The sequence below is a fragment of the Melospiza melodia genome, chromosome 3, assembly GCF_035770615.1.
Source record: "Melospiza melodia melodia isolate bMelMel2 chromosome 3, bMelMel2.pri, whole genome shotgun sequence".
NCBI lineage: Eukaryota > Metazoa > Chordata > Aves > Passeriformes > Passerellidae > Melospiza > Melospiza melodia.
Genome location: NC_086196.1, coordinates 24,039,482 through 24,063,289, shown reverse-complemented (window position 1 = coordinate 24,063,289; position 23,808 = coordinate 24,039,482). Strand labels below are relative to the sequence as shown.

General features: G+C 38.3%; 1 protein-coding gene across 1 annotated transcript in view; it reads left to right on the top strand.

Moving 5' to 3' along the window:
• The window catches only part of LAMA4 (laminin subunit alpha 4), a 96,789-nt gene that overhangs the window by 52,678 nt on the left and 20,303 nt on the right, over positions 1-23,808 (top strand). The window contains exons 12-25 of the mRNA XM_063151024.1: positions 1,449-1,565; positions 3,149-3,297; positions 5,274-5,415; positions 6,469-6,565; positions 7,326-7,442; positions 8,084-8,269; positions 13,167-13,306; positions 14,479-14,652; positions 15,678-15,820; positions 16,166-16,328; positions 18,402-18,535; positions 19,689-19,860; positions 21,876-22,007; positions 23,039-23,181. Coding sequence (XP_063007094.1) covers positions 1,449-1,565; positions 3,149-3,297; positions 5,274-5,415; positions 6,469-6,565; positions 7,326-7,442; positions 8,084-8,269; positions 13,167-13,306; positions 14,479-14,652; positions 15,678-15,820; positions 16,166-16,328; positions 18,402-18,535; positions 19,689-19,860; positions 21,876-22,007; positions 23,039-23,181 — 2,009 coding nt within the window. The remainder of the gene's footprint in view (positions 1-1,448; positions 1,566-3,148; positions 3,298-5,273; positions 5,416-6,468; positions 6,566-7,325; positions 7,443-8,083; positions 8,270-13,166; positions 13,307-14,478; positions 14,653-15,677; positions 15,821-16,165; positions 16,329-18,401; positions 18,536-19,688; positions 19,861-21,875; positions 22,008-23,038; positions 23,182-23,808) is intronic.

Here is a 23,808-nt window from a genome sequence, read left to right as displayed (position 1 = left end):
CAGTAAAACTCAAGCAGCTTGAAATTTCAGGTAGCATGGCTGCTACAAATATTGTGTCCTGACTTATAATGTGGGTGGGCCTCATGTTCACAAAATTCTGTTCTAAGAAAACAATTACTTATAAAGACTCTGCACTGCATTTGTGCCCTGGACTGAGTGCATCCATGCTGTCTGATCCAAACTTCCTCTGAACCACTTTAAACAAAATATATCCCCACTTTTTCAGGAGGAGTTGACAGTTGCCCTTGAATCTTCAAGCCCAAATCCATTGACTAACTGCTCCACAATAGGTACCCTGAAATTGGGTTTCCTACTTGCTAGGTGAACTTGCTAGCTTAGCTATAAGCCTACAACAGTTTTCCCCTGTGTCCTGTCCAAATTAACAGTTTCAGGGTTTTGAACAAAGTAGAGCTTCAACTCAGGAAGACAGCTCAGAGGTGACCTGTCCCCTTCTCTTCAGAGCAGTTCTGTGATTCTTTCCCTGTTTTCATAAATTTCATTTAAGGAATTCAAAACCATAATATCCCACCTAAAACTTTAAATTTATTTTTTCAGCAAGAAAAAAAAAATTACAAAAAGAACAATTTGGGGCCATTCAAATCAAACTGTTTTCATTTCAAAGGCTGAAATTGTTTGTGTTCTGGAGAAGAGGGCATTAGTGAGCAATTTTGTGATTTGAAGAAGGATCCTACAAATTCAGGCCAACCTCTGTGTTTCATAGAATCAGTGGCAGAGTTTGACTTCTTGAAATTTGCAGTGCTAGAAGTTCATGCTGATATGGAAGGCGTAAAAATTCAATAGAGAAATCAGGAGTGCTCTTCTAGTGAATCCTTTCACAAGAGATTGAGATCCTTAAGTACAAAACCTCTTCTGTTCCTCCATTGTTCCATAATTACAGTGCCAAGCTGCAGCTTGTCTCACAGTTATGAAGCAAAGCCTGAAGTGTGTAGATGTATTTGTTCACTGTTCTTCACCATTTGGATCTCCATTATTCCTCACAATGAAGGCAGATGCTGTACAAAAGAGATTGTTCACACTGGCTTTACTACTGACAAGGATAAGAGATCTCTGTACTGTAGATTTAAAAAAAAACTCCAGAAAAATTTAGTCTCCAGATGACTATGAAAAATCCATGCCAATTTGTCTCTGCTGTGCACTGAATAGTGCTTAATTCCAATAGCTTCTTAGGCTGTAACATAAAATGAAATTAATATTTTTTTTCAAATCATCCAACATTTTTTTCACAAAACAAACAAACAAAAAGTAATTCACATCATAATATGTAGCAATTAGACCTGTCTTGGAAAATCAGACTTCTGATATGTCTAAAATCTATTTAGCTCACCGCTACCTTTGAATTAACTCCAGCACATTTAACAAAAATGATTAGCACACATCAAAGCACAAATGGTATTGGACACAATTTATGTTTTGAGCTTTCTTTTTAGAAACAACATGAGAAGACAAAAGAGCAAATGGATGAAGTGAACAGCATTCTGCTCAGTGCCACAACTATTTTGGAAGAACCACAGAAGGTCAATTCTGAGTTAAGTGAAGTAATAAAGGTAAGTGCCTCAGTGGCTGGTTTAAATGATACATCCAGATTTTTTTGAAGTCATGTTTAGATCACTAATGGAAAAGCTCTTCTTCTTCATACTGCTTCAGTGAAACACTGGTTAATATTCCCTGGAAAAGTAGATGGTTTTCTTGGATGAAAAGCTCTGTTATTACAATTTACTGTAAAAAAAAATAATTCTAATATAAGGACACATTACTGTAGGCAAAGCATAATGAAAGATTATGATGTAGAGTTCTCAATTATTTCATTCATAGGCAGCTGCCTAAAGATGTTCTGGTAAAATATTGCATTATATGCTAAATTCCTTTTCTTGAGCATGGAGGAACACTAAAGATCCAGATACCAGAATTAGAACAACGCACTCTGTCAAACATATAAAACCAGATTGTTGTATAGAAATCCTTTTCTGGAGCCTTAGACTACTATTCAGTGTTTTAAATCAGACATGGTGCTGAAGGAAATGTGTAGACATTTTCGGCGTTTGGCTTTTCTAAGAGAAAATAAAGAAAATAAAAATAGGAATTTGCCAAGTAAAATATTTACCAAAACTGCTTTCCTTCTTCATGACTTACGTTAAAATTTTGAAATAGCTGAAGAAAAAATAAAATCTTCCACAAGCATTCATTTTGGTCATAGTTGCCCACTTCTTGACACAAAAGCATTTATCAAAATTAATTAATTTTTCTTTGAAAAAATAATTTGAGAAAACAGAAAGACAACTTACTTTGCAATCATCCCTGTGTTCAAGAAGTACATTGGAGTTTTCCTCTGGTGTTATTTTGTCCAAAACAAATTGCTGCAGTTTATCATTTTGGGTTCCCCATTGAGGATGTTCACACTGCAGGGAAGGAAGTAAAAACATTATACATTGTCCATCCTCATCAGCAACAAGTATTTTCATATTTCACCCATTCACCTTTTTTCCCTCCCTCAGTTTCATTCTTTTTCATGTATTTTGTATTTATAATCACATGTTGCCACATTTTTAATATTCAAATACAACAGCAAGCTTGTGTACTGGAGAGAAGGTGAATCTGGTCTTTCCACAAGTACTTCATAAAAGGAAGAAACATGGCGAAGGCAAAGGGATTCCACTTCTCTTTGCCTATACATACATAGGTAGCATTTAGGTGGACTGATTTGCAAATTAGACTAATCCAAGATGTCTTAGCATGAGGAATGTCTCTGTGCAAGAAGGCAGAAAGGGGACTTCACTCTAAAAGACTTGTCATTGGCACAGTTCTGGAGCAAATGTACAAGACATTTGTAGTAAGACATATAGTAAGACTTTTATCACTTTTCTTTTTTATTTTATGCATCTCTCTCCAATGTCTTCCTAAGTGATTTCTGGAATTTTTGTTGATTTTTATCTTCCTGCATTTGTCTCCATACTTGCACTCACCATTAGATCTTTCCCTTTTTTCTTTTAAAGATGTAAAATAAAACAACTATACCAGAAATAAAGGAACATTGTAATAACATAAAGGGTGAAAAAACCCATAATAATTAAAATGCAGACTTGATTTTTACAGCTTTCATCTTCTTTCCTCCCTTCCCCGTTTTGTTCAGAATGCATCGGGGTTCTACGCAGAAATAGATGGAGCAAAAAAGGAACTGCAAGAAAAAATAGCCAACCTGTCCCTGTTTGATGATGAACTGGTAGAGAAGGCTATGCATCATGCACAAAACCTAAGAAGACTTGCTGATGAGCTGGATGGGTAAAATTTAACTTCAGCAGATTCTGTTCATACAAGTGCCACTTTCTGAACAGCTGAAGAGACAAGCAGAAGCACAGTGACAATGAACAGGCACTAAACAAATCAGTGTTAAGTCTTGTGTGGAAGGACTTGTCATGGTCCACAGAGAACAGCTGAAGTTGAACTAGGCAAAATCTATGGAATTTTTTAAAGAACAAGAATATATCTTGCATGACATTCTCTCTAGTCTAAATGGGCATGTTCTCCTCTTCCTATAGCAAAATAAGAAAGGTGGATTAGTGAAAAATAGAATAATACAAGCAAGATTAAATGGGGTCTGCAGAAACTGCTCATGCCAGTAAGTTCATTTACATTAAAAAGATGCTTAGCGTTACAGGGTACAAAATGAGCTTTGAGATAATTTTATTCCAAGAATAGTTTTACAGATTGAGCAGTTCTGATGCCTAGTAGGTTCTGCCCCAATGAAACTGGCTCACAACAATATCAAAAACTTACTGTATATCATTATATTTTGCTGGAAGATACTAAATGCATCAACATTGCACCAATTTACTAAAAAATCACTTGTAGGTAAATTTAATATTTTTTTTTTGCAATTGGGACTATCCATGAAAAAAATCACTGCTGTAAACAAATTCTTAAATAAAATATGCCACCAAATTCTACCTTAAGTAATATCATAGGCATATGCTTTTGGAATATAAGCTTACAACTACTCTTCAAGTATATTATCTAAATACCAGTTGTTTCTTAATATTCGTATGCCCTAGATAGGAGATTAAAATAGAGAAAGAAACCACCAGATGGTCTTCTTTTATGCAATTGTATAAAGCTGACATCTGAAACTGTTCTATAATATCACACAAACTACAGAAACATAAAAACCAAACAATATGTTCAGTCTGAGATCAGCTAACTGAGGACAGCAGACTAACCAGAAAAAAATACCCCACATAGCTACCCTTCCTCCCTTACCAAAATAATTTAAAAATTATTAACAAGTCCAACACATTAGGAATTTCACAAAAAGCAAACAAAAATAATTACAAAATACCCATATGGAATAATGCTGACTCCATTGTTTGTTGAGAAGATTGTCCTGCAGTGAAACTTTAATCCTTTAAAACATTTAGCCTGTCTTCAAAACATCTTGGTTTTATAGGTTTGCTTTATTAGCCTGTTAGGCTTTTATTTGATAGAGTTTATTGTTTTGCCTTAAGGGACTTTAGCAGAAAATTCTTTAAATAATGCTGAATCTGGAAATTTAATAATCTCTCGGTGTGCAAACACTTTGAAGTGAATGCACACATGTGCAAATACACCTATATTTAGAATCTATTTCTAAAATATTCTTTGAAATCTGCTTATCACCAGAACATAAAAAAATAATATCTATTCAAAATTGTTAACAGATTAATGTTGAGTCCTGAATTATCTTCTGTTTGGAATCTCCCCTGAAGATCAGTTATCACCTAATACGCAGATCAAAACCATGACATGAAAGGTTTCTTTCAGTCTAACTTCCTGCAAATTCTCATGGCTAGGGGTAGTTCTTCATCTGATTCTCCCCCTTTTCCCACTTACCTTTGGAATATATAGACAGGACAGTGACACAGCTATCCTGGTCACTGGAACACATAGCTCTTTCCATTCATGGATAGGAATTATTCCTGAAGAAGGATTACTGATAGACCTGTTATTCTGTTAATTTATGGGATAGCTAATCTAGAAGAAAAAAAAAAAGTAAAAGCTGAGTAGTCATTTGTTGCTGCTCACATAAATGTTAAGGACAAAATTCTCAGAGTTAAGTGGCAGGGAAGACTCTTCTATCCACACAGTTTTCGCCTGCTTCAGATTGGTCAGACCCAACAAAGAGAATACCAGTTAGGCCAAGCACATTTATGTGTGTGATTATGTAGTCAGAAACTACTTTGATTCAGTTTGGTTTCTTTCACCTTTTGCTCTCTTTTTAACAGGAATTTGTACGGTGTTGATTCAAATGGTTTGGTACAAAGGGCAATCAATGCTTCAAATGTGTATGAAAACATTGCTGGTTATATTGAAGAAGCCAATGAAGTTGCATTGTTGGCACTGAACACAACAAACCGGGTCAAGGATGTAAGTAATTTTCATACCAGTTTTTACTTTACAATGTTTCAGAGACTCCAGGCACCTAAGTATAAAGAAAAAACAATTTATCTTAACTGGCAGTATTGAACTTCTCACTGCACAATTTTTTCCTTTATTATTTCCTGAATTAAATCCCATGTAGTTAATTATTCTTCCAGTCTGAAGTCCCCTGGTATTTAAAAGACACAAGAGGATCTTCTGTCCCTGTCCCATAGGGTGATGCTGCTCTGTGTTGTCACTCACACTGAGACATTTCTGTGAAATTACAGACAACTTCCTGCTCCTGCAGGAACCTGAGCTGGCATTTAGTGCTGGAGTCCTCCTGCTTCACTCAGTGCCATGTGGCAGGAAATGTGGTCAAGACATCACTGCACCTCGTAGAAAATCAGGCTGAAATGGGACAAAGCCCACTCATGCACTCAGTGTAAGGAGTAGGATGCTAAATTTTTCTCTGGTCTTTCTATTCAAAAATACTTTCTACAACTACAAACATATTTTTTGTATGCCTGTAGTTACCAACCCGTATACATGTTATTTACCAGCAATTTATTAGTAGGGTAGTGAGAGGATTTGGGTAGATTGAAGGGGTCTGCACCCCAGAGCGCTGAGGGATTTCAAGTCCAGCCCTCTGTTTCTAGCATACTGCTACAGACTGCAAGGCAGCTCCCCATGAAGTGAAAGCATTAATCACCTATCTGAGATGACAGTAGAAATGAACAGTCACAGAGCCTAAATAACATGCAGCATTTAGTCACATGGACTAAACTGGAGCTGATAAATTACAAAGATTTTCTCCATCTTTGTTACTCAATACTGTTGTTTAGAAAACCATACATTTCTCTAAACTTTCTTGAAACAGAAAACTTTGCTTTTCAGACTTTTTCTCCAATCCAACTGCCAATCTTAAATGTTAACAAAGCAAAGAAACTCAGTGACTTTGCAGTTGCATTTATATGCAGGTAAAATATTGTCCACAATTAATCACAATAAAGTGGAATATTTGATAAGGATTATTCTTTCTTTTTTGGAACATGCTTGTAGGCTGCAGTTGGAATTGATACTCAGGTCATTTACCATAAAGGTAAAAGTGAAGAACTTCTCATCCGAGCCATGCAGCTACAACGGACAGCACATGACAGTAAATATACATCCTTTCTACTTTCCCAATCCGGTTATAGCCATTAAAATAAATTTCAGAAGCGCATCACTAAGCAGAATTACTGCTGCAACAGAATAGGTTATTGATTGAATTTAGCCCACAAAGTACTTGAAATGGCCTTGGGCACAGTTTGAGTAGCTCATATTTTCTCATTCTACTAGATACTGATAGTTTATTTCATTCATGAAAAGTCCATTTCAGATACAGCTACCATTTTAAATGTGACCCTGCAAACTGTTGTTCACTGGTAAATATACTCAATTAAGTAGTTTAATTAAAATCAAATCACAGCAGCTTAAATGTTCAGAAAGCTGGATTTCACCAGTGGAGGGTAATAATAAATGTTAAAGTAGTTTGGCCTTTCTTCACTGTAAATGAAAGAAATATCTAGAATTACAGAATTGCTTTTTAAAATTTTGAGGACAATTTGAGACTATTCCTGTGTACCAGTTGCAGCTATTCTCAGCACTTATGGTAAAGCAAGGACAAAGAGTACTGACTGCAACACAGCTCTCCAGGATTTTGGAAGACACCCTGTGGCAAGCAGGGGTGCTGCAGGGCTGGTTTTCCCTTTAGATTATGTAAAGTCAGGAGTGCAAGTATGTCATAAATTAAAAGAGGCCATGCTATACTGTCCATGGCATAGTAAATGCCTAAGGACATACCTCCCAGGATTGAATTTACCTTTTCAGACACCACTTGGACGCCCCTCAGCTGTACCTCCCTTCTGTCCCCACAGGCAGCGGTTACACCATTGCAGACACCAGCTGGCAAGTCAATGGCACTTTTGCCAGAATGAACGCCCTGCGGAGCCAGCTGATGAGAGCCATCGCAAAAATGCAGTCAGCAGAGACAGGTTGGAAGAGGAACTTCATCTCTGCGATGTCTTATCTTCATACATTCATCTCTGTGATGCTTTATCTTCATACATTCAAGAGCAAATTTTTATCTTCGAATGTGGATGTGAAGTTGCTACTAAGAGTTCGGCACTGTGGGCACTTAAAAGAGTTTGGCTGAAACTACTAGACCTAGATATCAAATATCCAGCCTTAACACTTTCATAATGACATTAAATGCTTTGTCACTGAAATTATTACCATTCTACTTGTGCTGGTCCTGACTGCAGTAGAGTTAATTTTCTTCACAGTGGCTAGCATGGGGCTGTTTTGGATTTTTGTTGAACACAGAGTTGATATTACAGAGGTGTTTTTGTTGCTACTGAGCAGGGCTTACACAGAGCCAAGGCCTTTTCTGCTTTTCATGCTGGTGAGGATACTGGGGATGCATGGGAGGCTAAGAAGGAGCACAGCCAGGACATCTGACCCCAACCGACCAAAAGAATATTCCATTCAATACAGCATCATGCTCAGTGTATATAAACAGAAGGGAAGAAGAGAAAAGGGAAGGGGAAGACAGAGAGTGGGAAGGGATGGGACACACAACACACTTGAATATTTGAAAGAGCTCATTTCCTATCCTTCCCTATTTGTTCTGTAGAGGAGACCAGAGAGCGTTTGGAGCAAGCTCAGCTGAAGACTGCAGAGGCTGTAAGTGCCACCACGACAGTGACACAGGCTACCACCCCCATGGATGAGAACGTGAGGCTCTGGTCCCAAAACCTGCAAGACTTCCAGCACAATTCACAGGCATATGACAGTGCTGTGCATTCAGCTGGGGATGCAGGTAGGGTGACCTGAAGTTTGCCATTTCTCAGTGTTAAAAAATCAGGAAATCACTGCAATAACATATTGTATTAATTGTTTATGTTGCATATTCATAGCGTACAATCTTCTAGCATTTTGCCGCCATGAAAATTTTCACAAATTAGCAGTTGTCTAGGTCTTGGCTATATTTTAAGAATGCTGGATCCTCAGGGACTTCCAAAAATTATTTAAACACTTAAGTGCTGAAGACTTGCTGAATTCTAGTTCATTTTTATCAGGGTACCAAGGTCACACTGAATGGTAAACAGCTTGTTTAAACACTTCTTCCTATTATGGTTGGTGAATTAGGGTTTTTTATTTGTTTGCTTTTTAACATTGAGAAGCATTTGAAAACAGAGCCCTTTTGTCTTCAGGAGTACAAACATGGAGAAGAAATGGTCCCTCACTTGATGAGCTTGTAGTCTAAACAAAGGGGTCAAAGAGGATAAAAGAGGAAATAAAATATTTAAGCAGGGTGATTTCTGGAGAAGCTTGTAAACATCACATTAATTCCACTTTTATTATTGGAAACACTGGAAAACTTAATATGAAAAAAATTAAGGGAACTAAAAAGACAAAAGAAAAGCTAAGGCAGACAACAAAATTAAAATGAAGATGATAGGCAAGAGTAGAAAAAGAGATGTGAAAATGAAGCTGAAATGAACTGACTGCAGAAAGAAGGAAAAGAATAATTGGGGAAGAAAATATACAATCTAGAAATTAAAATATTTTAATAAAAAAATTGATTACAGCACCACTATTTATTGCTCCATGTATTCTTGACTCTGCTCAGGAGGCTCACTAATCCTAAGATATTTATGGCTAGGGTGGTTGGAAATCCAGAACAAGTAATTTCCTTCACAATTTTGGTGATACCATCACCTGCAAACTTGTTCAGTGATGTCTTTCCTCCTAAAAGTGCCCCAGAGAAATTCCATAACCTCATTGACTCTGACTCCAGACAGTCTGAATCTCAGCTCTACTGCCCTAAATCCTTTCTCCTTCTGTCAGGAAGTTTGCAACTCAAGTGTCATTTTACTGCAAATAGTGTTATGAATATCAAACTCAACATTGTTTCTAGTGTTCCAAAGTCACAGTCTTCCCTCTCAGCTGGGGAATCCCAAGAGTCATTATTTTCAGAATTCCCTGATCCATAAGACCCTTACCCCTAGTATTTTTGGTTAAGTGAGTGCTACCAAGAACTGGTATAGAAGTGATTCCCTTTACAAGAAGAAATTCAGTGCTATTCAATATCCCAATTTCTGGCTCCAGAACTGGAGGAAACTCAGATTTCTCTGAGCTTTTCATCAAAAGGAAACAGTGAACCTGTCCCTCTGGGAATGAGTAAGCTCACTGCTAGTCACTGCACAGAGCTCCACAAGAGTGTAGTTAATATAACAGCACTTGTATTGGATTGCATTCCTGTAAAATGTTTTTGATCACCATAGAGCAGTTTAGGCTATGAGCTCTAATTACCATGTAAAATCATGCAAATGTGGATATGATTGGCCTCCCAGGAGGGAATGGTACGATGAAAAATTTCCAAGAGAAACAGTGTGCTGTAGCTTACAAATGAGGCTGTTTTTATTCACCTTTACACTTGATTTACATTTAACATTTTCCCTTCCCAGCTTAGTGGGTAGAGCAGCAACACAGTCTGCATTTGGCTCTTCATGCTCAAAATGCCAGCAGACATACGGGATTCAAAAAAATCTGCTCACACTAGCTCTTGTACTGGAGAAAATATTTCCAGCATCATTTGAGGGGGTCTGTAAGAGTGAACAGAGTTAAAATGGCCAGCTCTCCCTTGGTTATGTTCCCCAAAAGGAACAAGAACAGCTCCTAGGTGACGTGCTGGGAAAAAATGTCTTCTCTGTGATGGTGGGTTTGCAGGTCAGGGGTCACCTTGAAAATATTTGTTCCTATCTGAGCTCTTGGAGGACCTGCTGACCACAAACTAACTGTTGTAGAGATGCCAATATCCAAACTACAGCAAAGTGTGCCCCAGTACACTTGTGGAGGAAGCTTTCCCATGGCATTTTTGCTCTGAAGGCATTTGATTAGTTTGTTTAAAGCTCTGATGAGGTGTTTTTGCCAGAAAGATCAGTTGGAAATAGCTGAGAAGAGAGATCAGTGCCACACAGGAGGCTGGCACAGGTAGAGCTCCAGACAGATGTGATTGTGATTCACAGCCCAGGAAGACAGATGCAGACATGGCAAGCATGGTGGAGTGTTCCCAGATCAGCTGTGTATTCTGCCAGGAGAGGTTGATCTGACTGATCAACTGGATTTGGACTGAATGTCCATCCAAGTCCAAAGGAAAGTCACAACAAATGTTCAGACAGGTGCCTGGAACATCAAAACACCTGATCTTGATGCCAATATCAGTACCAGAGCAGCTGAAGCCTCTAAGCTGGCATGTCTGCACTGCCCTTGAATAAAGCTTTCACTTGGTGTTTGGAAGGGTGAGAGCATATCTTGGCTGTGCAGTTTGTCTGAGAACAGTCCATCTCGCCATTGTGCAGGGAACTGGTGGCCTTCAGCAGAGAGGATGGCAGACAGTTTGGGAAGGAAAAAGTAAAAGGGGAAAATGTCTGGAAGTTTGCAGTCAGGATATTTCCTCCTTGACTATTTCCCTTCTATTCTTTTTTATATTTTATCACTGCGTAAGACTAGTTTTCTTTTCCACTCTCACCTTCATCTCAAAGACAAAAATCAAAATCAATGTTCTTCTGTGTCGAAGAATGTCATTATAAAGACCAAGAGGAAGAGATTTATACTGAGATTTTGCAATAGTTCTAGTAGTTACAGATGTTGGTTTTGTGTTTTCATGTTATAGCAGCATTTCAAGTTTAATACATCAAATTTCAAACAGAAAAGCCAGGTTTTAAGACAATGAATCAAACACAATTCCAAGTGAGTTACAGATTATTAAAAACAAGAAAGTAGCTGCAATTTGCTAAATCATTTTCTAAGATTGCATTATTTTTGCCTTAAAAATGGAAAAAGGTAAAAAAAAAAAAAAACTTCCTGTAAGTTGATTTGGGTTTTGTTGGGGTTTTTTAAATAGAAAATTTAACAAATTTTGGGATCACCAAAATTTACTGTAATTCTTTGAGGATTCATTACAGTCATGATATTTTAAAGTACAGTTCTTTATATAAAACAGCTGATTACTAAGTCCTACTACATAAGCCCTTTCAGGACTAAATGGAAAAAAATTGAGGGTCCAAAGTTCTACATGGCCCACTCCTAGACTGAACTTGGAGAGTAAAACACAAATGAAAACAGCCAAGCAGAGACAGGACAGGACTGACAAATACAGATTTTTCACTCTATCTGAAAACAAGCAGACTTGTAGGACTCCATGGTGTATTCTCATAGTCTGGGTTGAGATGAACGAGGCTGAGGCTTATTCAATGCAGACTGGAAGCAGAGAAAAGTGATTGGAGTCTGCTCCTCCTCCCTTGCTTTTTATACAGTCTCCTATATCTGGTGATGAGCCCCTTTGCCTGCCTCTCTGCAGTCTTCATCCAGAAATATTCAAAGCCAGGTTGGGTGGGGCTCTCAGCAATGTGATCCAGTGCAAGGTGTCCCTGCCCACAGCAGGGGAGTTGGAAATAGGGGATCTTTAAGGTCCCTTCTGACACAAACCCTTCTATGAGGCTCAGATGAAGGTAAAAATATGACAAGAAGAACACAAGAGCAGGTGGATCTAAGTTGGAAACCCCTAAAATATAACTTTAAACCCTACAAATCTGGCCTTAACCTTTACAGTGAATCCATGTCATTAAAATTAACTCTGAATGCTGGATTTTTCTTATATGCACGTAGCTCGCAGCCAAAATCGCATTTCATTATACTCAGCTTCTTGTACCTACATTTAATTAAAGATGAAAAATGATGTGATGTGTAAATATCCTTCAAAGGGCAGCATGTCATTGGAGTCTGATGTGATAAAATTGGATTATAATTAAGGGTAGTTATTTTTCCTTCTTGATAATTTTTCTGCTTATCTTCCTGGGAAAGGACTTCTCTGACTTTGAACAGGACAGAGCCCCTGCATGTCCCTTCCATAACAATGACATTTGCACAGGAACCACCTGAGGACACAGCAGTGACAGACTCTAATTCATGACCCCTGGCAGATGCAGGCAGGGAAGTTAATGGAGGTTTCCAATCACAAGGGCTAGGACAGGTACTAAGCCCGGTTTAGGTGCACTTGCATCATCATCATCATCGGCCTTCAATTGTTGTACACCACAGGATGAAATTGGCAGTGTTTCTGTCATGAGAGCAGACTGTGAGCCACAAGCAAACACATCTCCTGTGCAGCCACTGCTGCTGTCTGGATGGTGACCTCTGGGAGGCACACATAGCTGAAAACAGCCTGTACATCTCCCTCACAGTGAATTTGAAGAGTTCATGAACCATAACTCTTGAATGCAGCTCCCAGGTCAGCCTCAGATACCCAATGCTGAACAAATAATCCTTCTGCTCCAGTTGCCATAGATGTAAAATTAGGCTTAACATTCATTTGTCTTGAAGGAAGATTAAAAGGTTAAAACTATTAATGTTTGCAGAGTTCCTGGAGGAAAGTATTACAGAGGTAATAACATAGCACAGTACTACCTATAGTCTGAAGAAAACATAGTGTCCTTTGTGCAAACTTATTTCCAAAACCTTTAGCAATACCAGATTCTTAGAAATCATTATCCTTTCTGTAATCACGGCATCTCACACATCATGATTGTGACTTGGTCAGAAAGCAGAAAGAGACAGGTGAGCTAACTTAAGAGGATAGGGTGGAATTTTCCTGATGCAAAACCAGTCTTTCAAAGAGGAAAAAAAATCTGTCTCTTCTTTTCTAACTGCAGTGAAGAAACTTACAGAAGTTTTCCCTCAGCTCCTGGACAAGATGCGCAGAGTAGAACAGAAGGCACCAGCAAACAATATTTCTTCCAGCATTCAGCGGATCAGAGAGTTAATTGCTCAAACCAGGAGTGTAGCAAGCAAGGTAAAACTTTTGGACTTTTGGGTAATAATGCTAATAATCAAATCTTACTATAACCTCCATTTTCTTGGGCTATGCTAGAAGCCCAAACCTGAACATTGTCACCTCCCCAAAACTGGATGAACAAAGCACATTGGAGGTCATTAAAATCTTTACAGTTACTATTTGCAAGCCTTTGACATTATCATAGTATTCACGGTAGACTATTGTTACTGCAGTAGCAACTTGACAATAAAGGTTTGAGCACAATGTATAAGATGGCCAGAACAACAAAACCTAATCACCTATAATTTGCAGGCAAATTACCTACAAAGCTAATTACCATGAGTAATAATTACAGCAATTTAATGTAAGCTTTTCTGAGATGACAGCATTTTTTTCCCTTTCTTTTGAATTAATTTTCTGCAGGGTAAGAGAATCCTTGGCTCACACATATTTAATAGAGAAAAAAACCACTTTCATTACCATACATAAATAATGAGGTTTTTTTCTCTAACAAGAAAACCAAGGTCAAGTATATTTGAATCCATTCAGAGAAATAAAAAAATTCAGTGCATTACTGTATGTTCACAGCGCTGGAATATAACTTGGAAAAATCAGTTTGTGTGTTGTGCTTGACTGTTCTTTAAAATGTATTTTGTGATTCAGGTATACTGTGTTTAAACTTGAAAACATTACTTCAGTTATGTTGAAAGTATTTTGAACTAAAATGAACAGTTTTCCATTTTTTTTAGCATGTCATAAATATCACTGTAGATTCAATAACAGGATTACTCATGAGCAGAAAATGGTTGTACTACTTCCAAAGCAAAGAAATAAATTATGGGCAGAAGTTTTATAGCTCTATAAGAATTTCATTATGTGGCATACATAGTAATGTAGCCCGATTCAACTAAGCACACATCTATCTCCCACTGAAATGTAATTTACTTTATGAATATGCCTAAGCAGAGTTCATTAGGACCTTTAATCAATTTTAAGATAACTTTCTCCATAATCTGTACAGCGTCTTTCAGGAAAGATTGTTACAAACATACAATTTACATGCCAATATATAGGTGCCAATTCCACTCTTGCAGTAAGCAAGGCAGCTGTCACAGTATTGTTACACACTTACCTTAAGTAATGACCCCAGGCAACAGCACCTGTCTCACTTTCCCCATTTGCAATCGCAGGTCCAAGTCTCTATGATGTTTGAAGGCCAATCTGCTGTTGAAGTCAATCCAAAGGTCAACGTGGAAGAACTGAAATCTTTCACTTCCATGAGCTTGTACATAAAGCTCCACAAAGACAACCCACAGCTGGCAGCCTCTCCGGACAGATTCATTTTGTACCTCGGAAACAGGAATGTAAGAGAATAGCCCAGTTAACTTTTATGCATAGATTTTTTTAAAAAAATACATCAGTTTGAAATTTATTTTCCTTCAGTTTTTCCTCTCACTTTTTCTTCATGTTTCAGAACTAAAGGTGTCTATTCTGTGACCATCATTGATTTTGTGACAAGCAAAGAGCAAGGGTTCCTGAGACCCCTGTCCTTGAGACTTGTCACCCCAAACAATGAAGGATTCTTTCTAAAAAGCAAATTAGACTGCCTGGCAGTGTATTGCTTTGATTGTCACTGCTGCGAGCCACACTTGCTATCTCCTCTGCCAATACCGAGGCACTCTGAAGCAGTTAATGTCACCTGCCTGGCTTCTGTGAGATATGCTTCAGTTTATGCTGCTGACAGTGTCAATTCCAAATCTCTGAGGTCATAGGCCCACAAGATAAGCAGGCTTCTTTATCTGTGGCTTGTGCTGCTGTTGTACACTCTGTACACTCTCGATCACTACTTTGAAATAGCTGTTCTTTAAACTGTGGTTCTGAAAGAAAAAAAAAAAATCACTACTCACAAGCCAGGTATCATTCTGGCAACCCATTTCTTGGGAAGGTAAAGAGCCAGGCTTTCATTTTTAAGCTTTCCTAAAAAGAATGTCTACTGAATATAAATCAAGTGAAATGCCTCTTGGCAGAATATTTAATTACAGCATAATACTTAGGCTTTAGACTATTTCCTGCACATGGCACTGCGCACTAAATAATGATGAACAGCTTCCCATTGAACATGACTAATTCATGGTCAGCAGAGATCTCATGACCTTGAATTTACCTCAGTCAAAATGGATATAAAGTAAAATATCAGAGGATTTTGTTCTGTACAGTTTTATGCGGTGAAAGTAACCAATTAGAGAATGAAGGTTTTGTTTCTATTTAAATAGCTTTCAGTAATATTTAAAGGTGTCATTCAGTTTATCAAAGCTTACCTTTACTTATGTCCTGCATTAAATCTCTTTCAATGTTTTATCTCTAACATCCTTCTCCATTGGTGTTTTAGGCAAAACATTACATTGGTCTTGCAATTAAAAATGACAACCTTGTGTACATTTATAATCTGGGGGGCCAAGACGTGGAGATACCTCTGGATGCCAAGCCAGTCAGCACCTGGCCTTCTTACTTCAGCATCATCAAAATTGAGAGGTAAAGTGATAACATGAATTTCCCCAAAATCAAACAGGTCATGGGAAAAATCAAGAAGAAAAGGCTGTGTCAGAACTGCTGATCAGGAATTTTCAGTGCCTAGTTCTACTCCTACTGAAATAAATGGAAATTCTTCCTGATTTTGAAGAGCCAAGACCCAAGGGGCCACAGGGAGGAAGAGACAGTGTCTGTGGTCCCTCCCTTTTTTTACCTCCTGATTACTAGTCCTTGCTAAGGAATAAAAACCCTGCCTGTTTTCAGTTACCTCCTGAGATGGGGGCTTGTTTGTTCTTTTGTAAGTCTGGCCAACATGAAATTCTCTTCTCTTACAATTCTTTTCTGCAGGATCGGAAGACATGGCAAAATGTTTTTAACTGTGCCCAGTCTTAGCAGCACTGCTGAAGAAAAGTTCATCAAAAAGGGAGAGGTCCTTGGTCCTGGCTCCCTTCTTAATTTGGAACCTGAAAATGCTGTTTTCTATGTTGGTGGAGTGCCTCCAGACTTCAAGGTTGGTCAGATAAATATTCTGTATTCAAAATTAAATATTGCAAACTAACCTTGCTGGACTTCCATTTAAACACAGAAATGGTAGATTAAAAAAAAAAAAACAAAAACTTATTTTGTCATTTATCATCTTAGAACTCTATCTTTTAGCCATGGTGAAGAAGTTTTGCCTAGCATATTTTGTCATGCAAGTATGATGATCAGGTGTCTGTGAGCTGCTGTACAGGTTTCCTGGAAAGTACTAAAAGGAAGGCTTGCTAGCTGTTAAATAGCATGCATAAACAAAGGCCTATTAGTCCAACCTAACTTGCAGGCTACCACTATTTTTCAATGCTAATGAGTTCTTGGTACTTAGAATTTCTCTTTTGCAACTGTCACAAAAATGTATTGCTAATATTAGGATCTTGTGGCAAAGCAGCAATACAGTCATTTGTTTGAATTTAAATTATCACTGATTCAAATCCAGACTTATAACAGCATGAAAAGTAACCTGTGCAAAATATGTCCGAAGACCCGTGTGAGACAGTGGCATCAGTCTAGTTCTTAATAGTCAGCATAAATTAGCACCTCACTTACCTGCTTTTGTGAACATACCAGTTCCTCTTTTGGAATTTAAAAATTTCTATGAATGATCTTGGCTGTGAAAATTGCATGGCTGAATAAAAACACACCTAGAAAGACTTAAAAGAATCCTAAATTCTTTAAGCTAACTGTAGTAGGCTCTAAAAAGATCCAAATACTGATCCACAAGCATCTCTCCTAAAAACATAAAAACAAAGAAAGAGTAACTCGATATGTATGCATTCCTGAGCTTGGCATTGTTATGACTTATAGGTACATGCCATGGCGGGAATTTTGGATTACTGAGCCCTGGGTGCAAACTGCCTGGGAATAGGACTGAAGACAGAATAATCTCATACACACATGCACATACAAAAAGTCATCCAGCAAATGAACCCTCCAAGTCTGTTCCAGAGCACAGCAGAGGAAAAAGAAAAGAGGAGAGTGAAGTGGAAAGGGAAATAGGAAGAAAAGGATTCATGGTATTATTTGATAGGCATCTGGGTCCCTCCCCCTTAGAAAGGGACACCTCACACTTTTATTTAACATAGAGCCTGATTTGTTAAAAGCCTTTTGCTTTCCTGTTACATACTTTGCAAATATGAAATGCACCACTTAACCACTAGAACTCCCATGCTTAACAATTTCAAAGACTAGAAAAAACAAAAGAAAAAAAGAAAACATGATCATTTACCAAATGTATGTGCTGCAGATAAGAATGTAATTTTCTTTTACAGCTACTTATATTCTGTATTGCTGTATTATCATTACTATTGTATCATAAGGAAATGAAAATAATGAGAAAAAGGAAGAAAAGCTACACACAGTGATCAAACTCTGAAGTACAAGAGGTGTTATTATCACACCTGTTCCACTAGGCAAAATATTTTAATATAAAAAGAATAGTCTAGGTCTGTTAGCTTTGTTCTTTTATATTTTTCCCCTCACCAGTGTGGCTGTTTAAATTCCATTTGCAGTGACCTTTGTTAAAAGAAGAAGTCTCTACATCCTGCTAGCTGTTCAAAATAATACCTACTGAGGATTACCCACTGGCACAGATTTTGAATCCCTGTCTCCTGGGTTTAAAGAGCTCTCTCATTTCTCTCTCTTTAATTATGGTATGGAGTTATTTTTCTGGCTGTGAAGGATATCTATGCATTAGATATGAAATATTCACTGAGTTATTCAAAGACATTGAGTAAGCTCTCTTATTAGTCAAATCTTAACCTTTTTCCCTGTTTCCAAGCAAGCTCCCACCAAAACCACAGAAAAAGTTTTTGTTTGCAGTTGCCCTATCCGGCCTAATTCTCTCACTGTGAGACTTTTTATGTGCTCCCTTTTCACTTACAGCCCAAAGGCCATATCATACGAAGACTATTCTCAGCAGCATCAACCTTTTCTTTTGAAAATACGGATTGCACAGGGACAAAACAGATCCCAGGCACAAATGCTCTCACAACACCCAACTAAAGAGGGCCACCTTTCTCCTTTTAACTCTTCCTTGTCCTCTGCACAGCTCCCTCCTAGCCTAAACCTACCCGGCTTCATCGGCTGCCTGGAGCTGGCCACCCTGAACGACGATGTGATCAGCCTGTACAACTTCAAGCGCGTCTACAACATCGACACCGCCACATCGCCACCTTGTGCCAGGTAGGGGACAGTCTCGCAAGCGCCGGTCCTGACGGCTCATTCCTGCTTCAAATTTAAAAAGTGAAGGTGGTATGGAGTTGTCCCAGAAGGAAGTTGGTGGCTCTTAGGCATCGACAAGTTTAATATTTTTTTTATTTATTTATAAATCTATGTATGTATGGAAGTTGGACTGTTTGTGAGTCCCTTTTAGCATGAGATATCCTATGGTTTTCCTGCTGTCTCCACTAGCTAGCTCACAATCTTGTTCATGTCTTCATAAAGGAAAGTGCCACATTAGCTAGGGCTTGTTCCAGGCTCCCTCCTTACCCCACTGCTTGCCTAGGACAGAGCTTCTCCTGACTCAAATCACTTGCTCCAAGTGATACTGCCACAGGCAGTCAGGTCTACTAGGCCAGATAACCTTGAGGGAAGTTCCACCCCCAGCTAGGAAGGCTTGTACAAAACTTTACTGCTGCCATACACTTAAAGCCACCACAGATATTCCTTAGATGAGGCTTTCACAAACTGGGAAATGCAGCTCCTAAAGTAGAAGTGAACATCAGCTGCAGCATTCATTTAGCACAGACACAGCAGGCATTTTTCTCACCCTACAGGCAGCAACAGCAGAACCTCCCCCTGGAAAGAAAAGGAGAGTAATTTGCAGCATGCACTGGGAAGAAATGCAGGAAGTGTTGGGATAGAGAAAATGAGCTTCCCACACCATTCCCACAGGGAGTGCAAGCTGCTGCTCTCCAGAACAGAGCATACCAGAGTCAGCTAAAGTTCTTGGAGAATTCAAACGGATTTCTGCACAAACTGGGAAAGCTCTTAATAGACATATCTGTGCATCCTTATAACAAGGAAGTGCTGTGGGCCTATCACTTTACAAGGATGAGTAAAGAATTTTCCCGTCCTCTACATATAGCACAGGATAAAAGCATGATATAATGATGAAGGAGTTAGATGCCCCTTCAAAGCTACACATTATTTCTCAGGAAAAAAAATTCCCAGAAAAAAATTGCAAGGAAGTCACCAGTCTCACTATTGCCAGACAGAACAGAACTTCAGAACAATTATTTCAATAAAGTATGTAAAGGCATTTAAGTTCCCCTAAATTAAAATGGGGGACCAACAATGGGGCCAACTAATTCTTCCCTGCTTGTTTTTTCCATAGAGATAAGTTGGCTTTCACTCAGAGCAGAGCTGTGAGCTATTTCTTTGATGGCTCTGGCTATGCCTTGGCCAGAAACATCGAAAGAAGGGGAAAATTCAGCCAGGTGACGCGATTTGACATCGAAGTTCGAACGCCTACAGACAATGGATTGATCCTGCTGATGATTAATGGGGTGAGTACCAAGTTCCTGCCTCTACCCTTTATCCATTGGCCCCACAAGTCCCTCAGTACCTAGAACATCTTGGAAATGTATATGTCCTCACATTTAACTTCTGGGAAGAGGAAACACTTTGTATTTATCTGGTGCATGTATACACTAGGAGGTGACTGGAAATTGCTCTGCAAAGGCCTCAGGAAGCGAAAGCCCTGAGCTGGACTCTGCTTTTATCCAGAGACAGTCAGGACTTCAAACTGGCCAGATGCTCGTGATGATACTTCAAGACAGACTCCAGTTAAGCCCAGTTGTTGTGTCTCTGTTTAAATGTGAATGCTCAATCAAAGTTATAGGAAATTTCTGTGAAGTAACTCCCAAAAAGCAGCCACTTCATGGTAGCTGCCACTTTATAACTGTGCCTCAGGCTGTACTAGAGCTAAATATTTAAGTTACTGAAAATAGAAAGCAGTCCAAATAAAAAGGCTTGATCCAAATGTCAGGAGCTTTTCTGAAGTGTGAGACTGATGCAATCTCTGTAAGAGTTTGAAGACATGAAAATATCTTCTGAAGACAAACATGGGGTTTTGGGGGGGGGGTTTGTCTTTGGGCATTTCCATATCAAGCTCAGGATTACAGAAAAGACTAGAAAAGCCACAGAAAATATTTTTCTATGCAGATGCAATCCACAGACAGACACTTGTGTAGACACCTACATGTAACATTGCTTTAAGCATTTAGAAAAAAAAAAAATCCACTCTTATTAGAACAGCTACTCTGTAGTGTTTGCCTTTAGAGTAACTTCCAGAGGAGGGTGGTGGGAAGCAATTTGCTCTGCAGCATAGCATGCTGCCACTAACCTTTATTCTTAGGAAGTTTTGACTAAGCAGTTGCTGTTAAAAGTTGCAGAGCACTCATTTTTCTTCACAGCAAAAGCACCTAGATATTTCTTGGAGATGTATGCATTTTGTATTTGTCATTTTAAACTGTAATCAAGTTGGATATCAGCTGTGGGAGACCTTGCCTGTTCAGAAGCACTTTTAGAAAGTCTGTGTAAGGTAGTCCAGCTCATAAATATTCTTAATGTAATCCTTGTTTAATTTTCAAGTTTATGCTGCTCAGAACAAACCCAAGCTGCAGTTTCATTTAAAAGTGCTAGATTAAAACCTACTCCTTTAACTAGTGACTTCAGAAAGTGGACTCATTTATGTCAAAGACAGCAATTCTTAGCTTGCAGTAGTGAATTGAGAATTATTGTTCCCATGTTTCCATTAGCCATGAGCACCAGGAGAGAAGACAAAACATTGAAAGCATTAACCCAGATGCACATTTGCTGAAAATTTTGTTTCTGTTTCTTTATGTTTAGTTTTGGAACAAGACTAATTCTAGGGTGATCTTCATTTCAAGCACTCCCTAAAGATTTTCTAAAGTACAGCTCCTGTTTATAAAATTTAGGTCACCCAGCCACAAAACAGAAACTGAATCATAAAGTAGGAGCAGTCAGGAATTCTAGAAACCAAATACATAGTAAATACACTCCAGCTATTGCCATCATTTCAGTAAATACATCAGTGCTGATCAGGGCTGTGAAAAGACAAAATCCTGAGCAATTACAGACATCGTGATAGAACTTCATAATGCAGACACAGCCACATGAGCACAACATTGCTTTCACCAGTACAATATCTTTCATTTAGGGCATGTGGTATTATTTCAACAGTGAATAGGTGTGTTCACATCAGGAATACCTTGCTGGTAGAGAATAGTGACATCACTGTACTACCAAATACTATTTCTATAAGGAAACAATTCCAAGTCTTCCAAGAAAGCGACACTTACAAAACAATTTTATGTTCATGTGCATACATAAACATATATTACAAACATAAAAATGTAGAAAATGTGTTAGACTTTCACAAATAAAAATTTATTTCCCAGCATACTTTTCCCAATGTCAATCTTATAACTCTATTTATAAATTTTTTTTAATTGCTGCCACACAGTCCTTTTCTGACTGCTGTTTTGTTTTCACACAGAGCATGTTCTTCAGCCTAGAGATGCAGAATGGTTTCTTGTACCTCCGCTATGACTTTGGTTTCAGCAGTGGCCCCGTGCTTCTCGAGGACTCCATGAGGAAGGCTAGGATTAACGATGCTAAATTTCATGAGGTACAGATGTGGTCACTATCACAGCTGTTTGGCCAACTATCCCAGAGGCTCCAAGCAGAAATAATTGCTCCAATGGCCATGAAAGGTGCCAAAGGATGAGGGGCAGGCAGTGATATGGTAGAACAGGCAGAAGAGCAGTGGGCATGCAAGTACCGAGCCAGTACCACCAGTACCGAGCAGAGGAAAGGGAAGGCTGTCCCTGCCTCCTCATAAATCAGTGTTTGTAGACAGATTGTGTGTATTACTAGCCAAGGACAGAACCATTCACATGGGAGAAAGTTTTATTAATTCCATATGAAATTATATCAAGGACAGTCCTCTATATCAAATATAAAACTTTCCTCAAGTAAAACCATGTCATTATGATAACTTGATCACCTTAGTTATTATGCTTTGCATTACAAGAATTACAGCACTTACTATTTCCTTTGAAAAGAGAGTTGATTTGGTAGCAACCTTTTATATATGCACAGTATTTTAGGGACTTTGGCAGATGTAAAATATCTACTTGCATTTAGTTTCAGGGAATTTGCTGTAAGCCAATGTAACTGTGACAGCAATAAATTCCCCCCATAGTGAGTTGCTTCTCCTGCCCTTTACTTGATGTCAATTCAAAGTCTGGTTCGTGACCAAAACTACAGCTATAGATCTGTTCATGTTTAAGCAAAGAACAATTTAACTTTTTATGCTTTGACAATAAAATAACTTTTTAAAAGTATGCCTTAACTGTTGGATAAATCAAGAAAGCATTCTGAAGTTTACAGAACTTCTGTTTGCCATACTGTAGAATTTGATACCTTTTCTTTATTCTTAATTGAAATATCCTGAGGATTCAGTCATCAGAAAAATAGTGACATCAAAACAAACTTCCTACTAGTAATCACTGTCAGCCTCTCCCAATTTACAACCAAATTCTCTGTTAAATGGGAGGAACTTTTCAAACAGAAGGTACAAAGATGCAATCAATTTTGCAAGATCACCATAACAGCTTATAAAAGATTACACTTCTAAGCACATGCTTTTCTTTTCAGATTTCTATTATATATCACAATTCCAAGAAGATGATCTTGGTAGTAGACAGAAGACACATAAAAAGTGTGGACAATGAAAGAACAGCAATGCCCTTCACAGACATTTACATTGGAGGAGCACCTACTGAGATCTTGCACTCCAGGTTGGTTTACAAATGAGATTAAATCAGTATTTTCAATTAATCACCATATGTAAAGTTGTATGGCCTGTCCTTAAGGAGTAACAATGAAACAATTTCTTTGGCATCAACCTTATGTACAACAACCCTTCAGACACTCTTATAAGTGTGTCTCAGAACTCTTAAGTACTCAAGACAAGGCTTGATCCAGCACAATTAAATTTTACTGACACTGGCCCTGTTTTAGAAAGGGTAACAGGAACAGTTGTGTTCTTCAAACAAAAAGGCTTTTTCAAAAAACATGTTAACATATAAAATTGGTATTGCTTCTTGCTCAGCAAAAAGTGACCAAAACTCTCTACCAGCCACATTTTCAATCTAAAGATGATCTTTTTCCCACTAAGGATTTCAGTTCTGATTTGTCTCAGGTTCTCTTTGGATCGAAGTCAGTTGTCTCTGTGTAGGCGTGGGAAGAAAAGTCTCATTTTCCTATTGTACCATTTGACAGAAATGCAGTTTAATCTCAGTAGACTGTGCAACTCTCATTTCCTGCCACAGGAATCTGCTGGACCCCAGGGTCACGCCCTGAGAGCAGACTGGCTACTTGAAGAAGAATATTCTCTTCTGATAGGCAGTATGCATTCCCAGGGT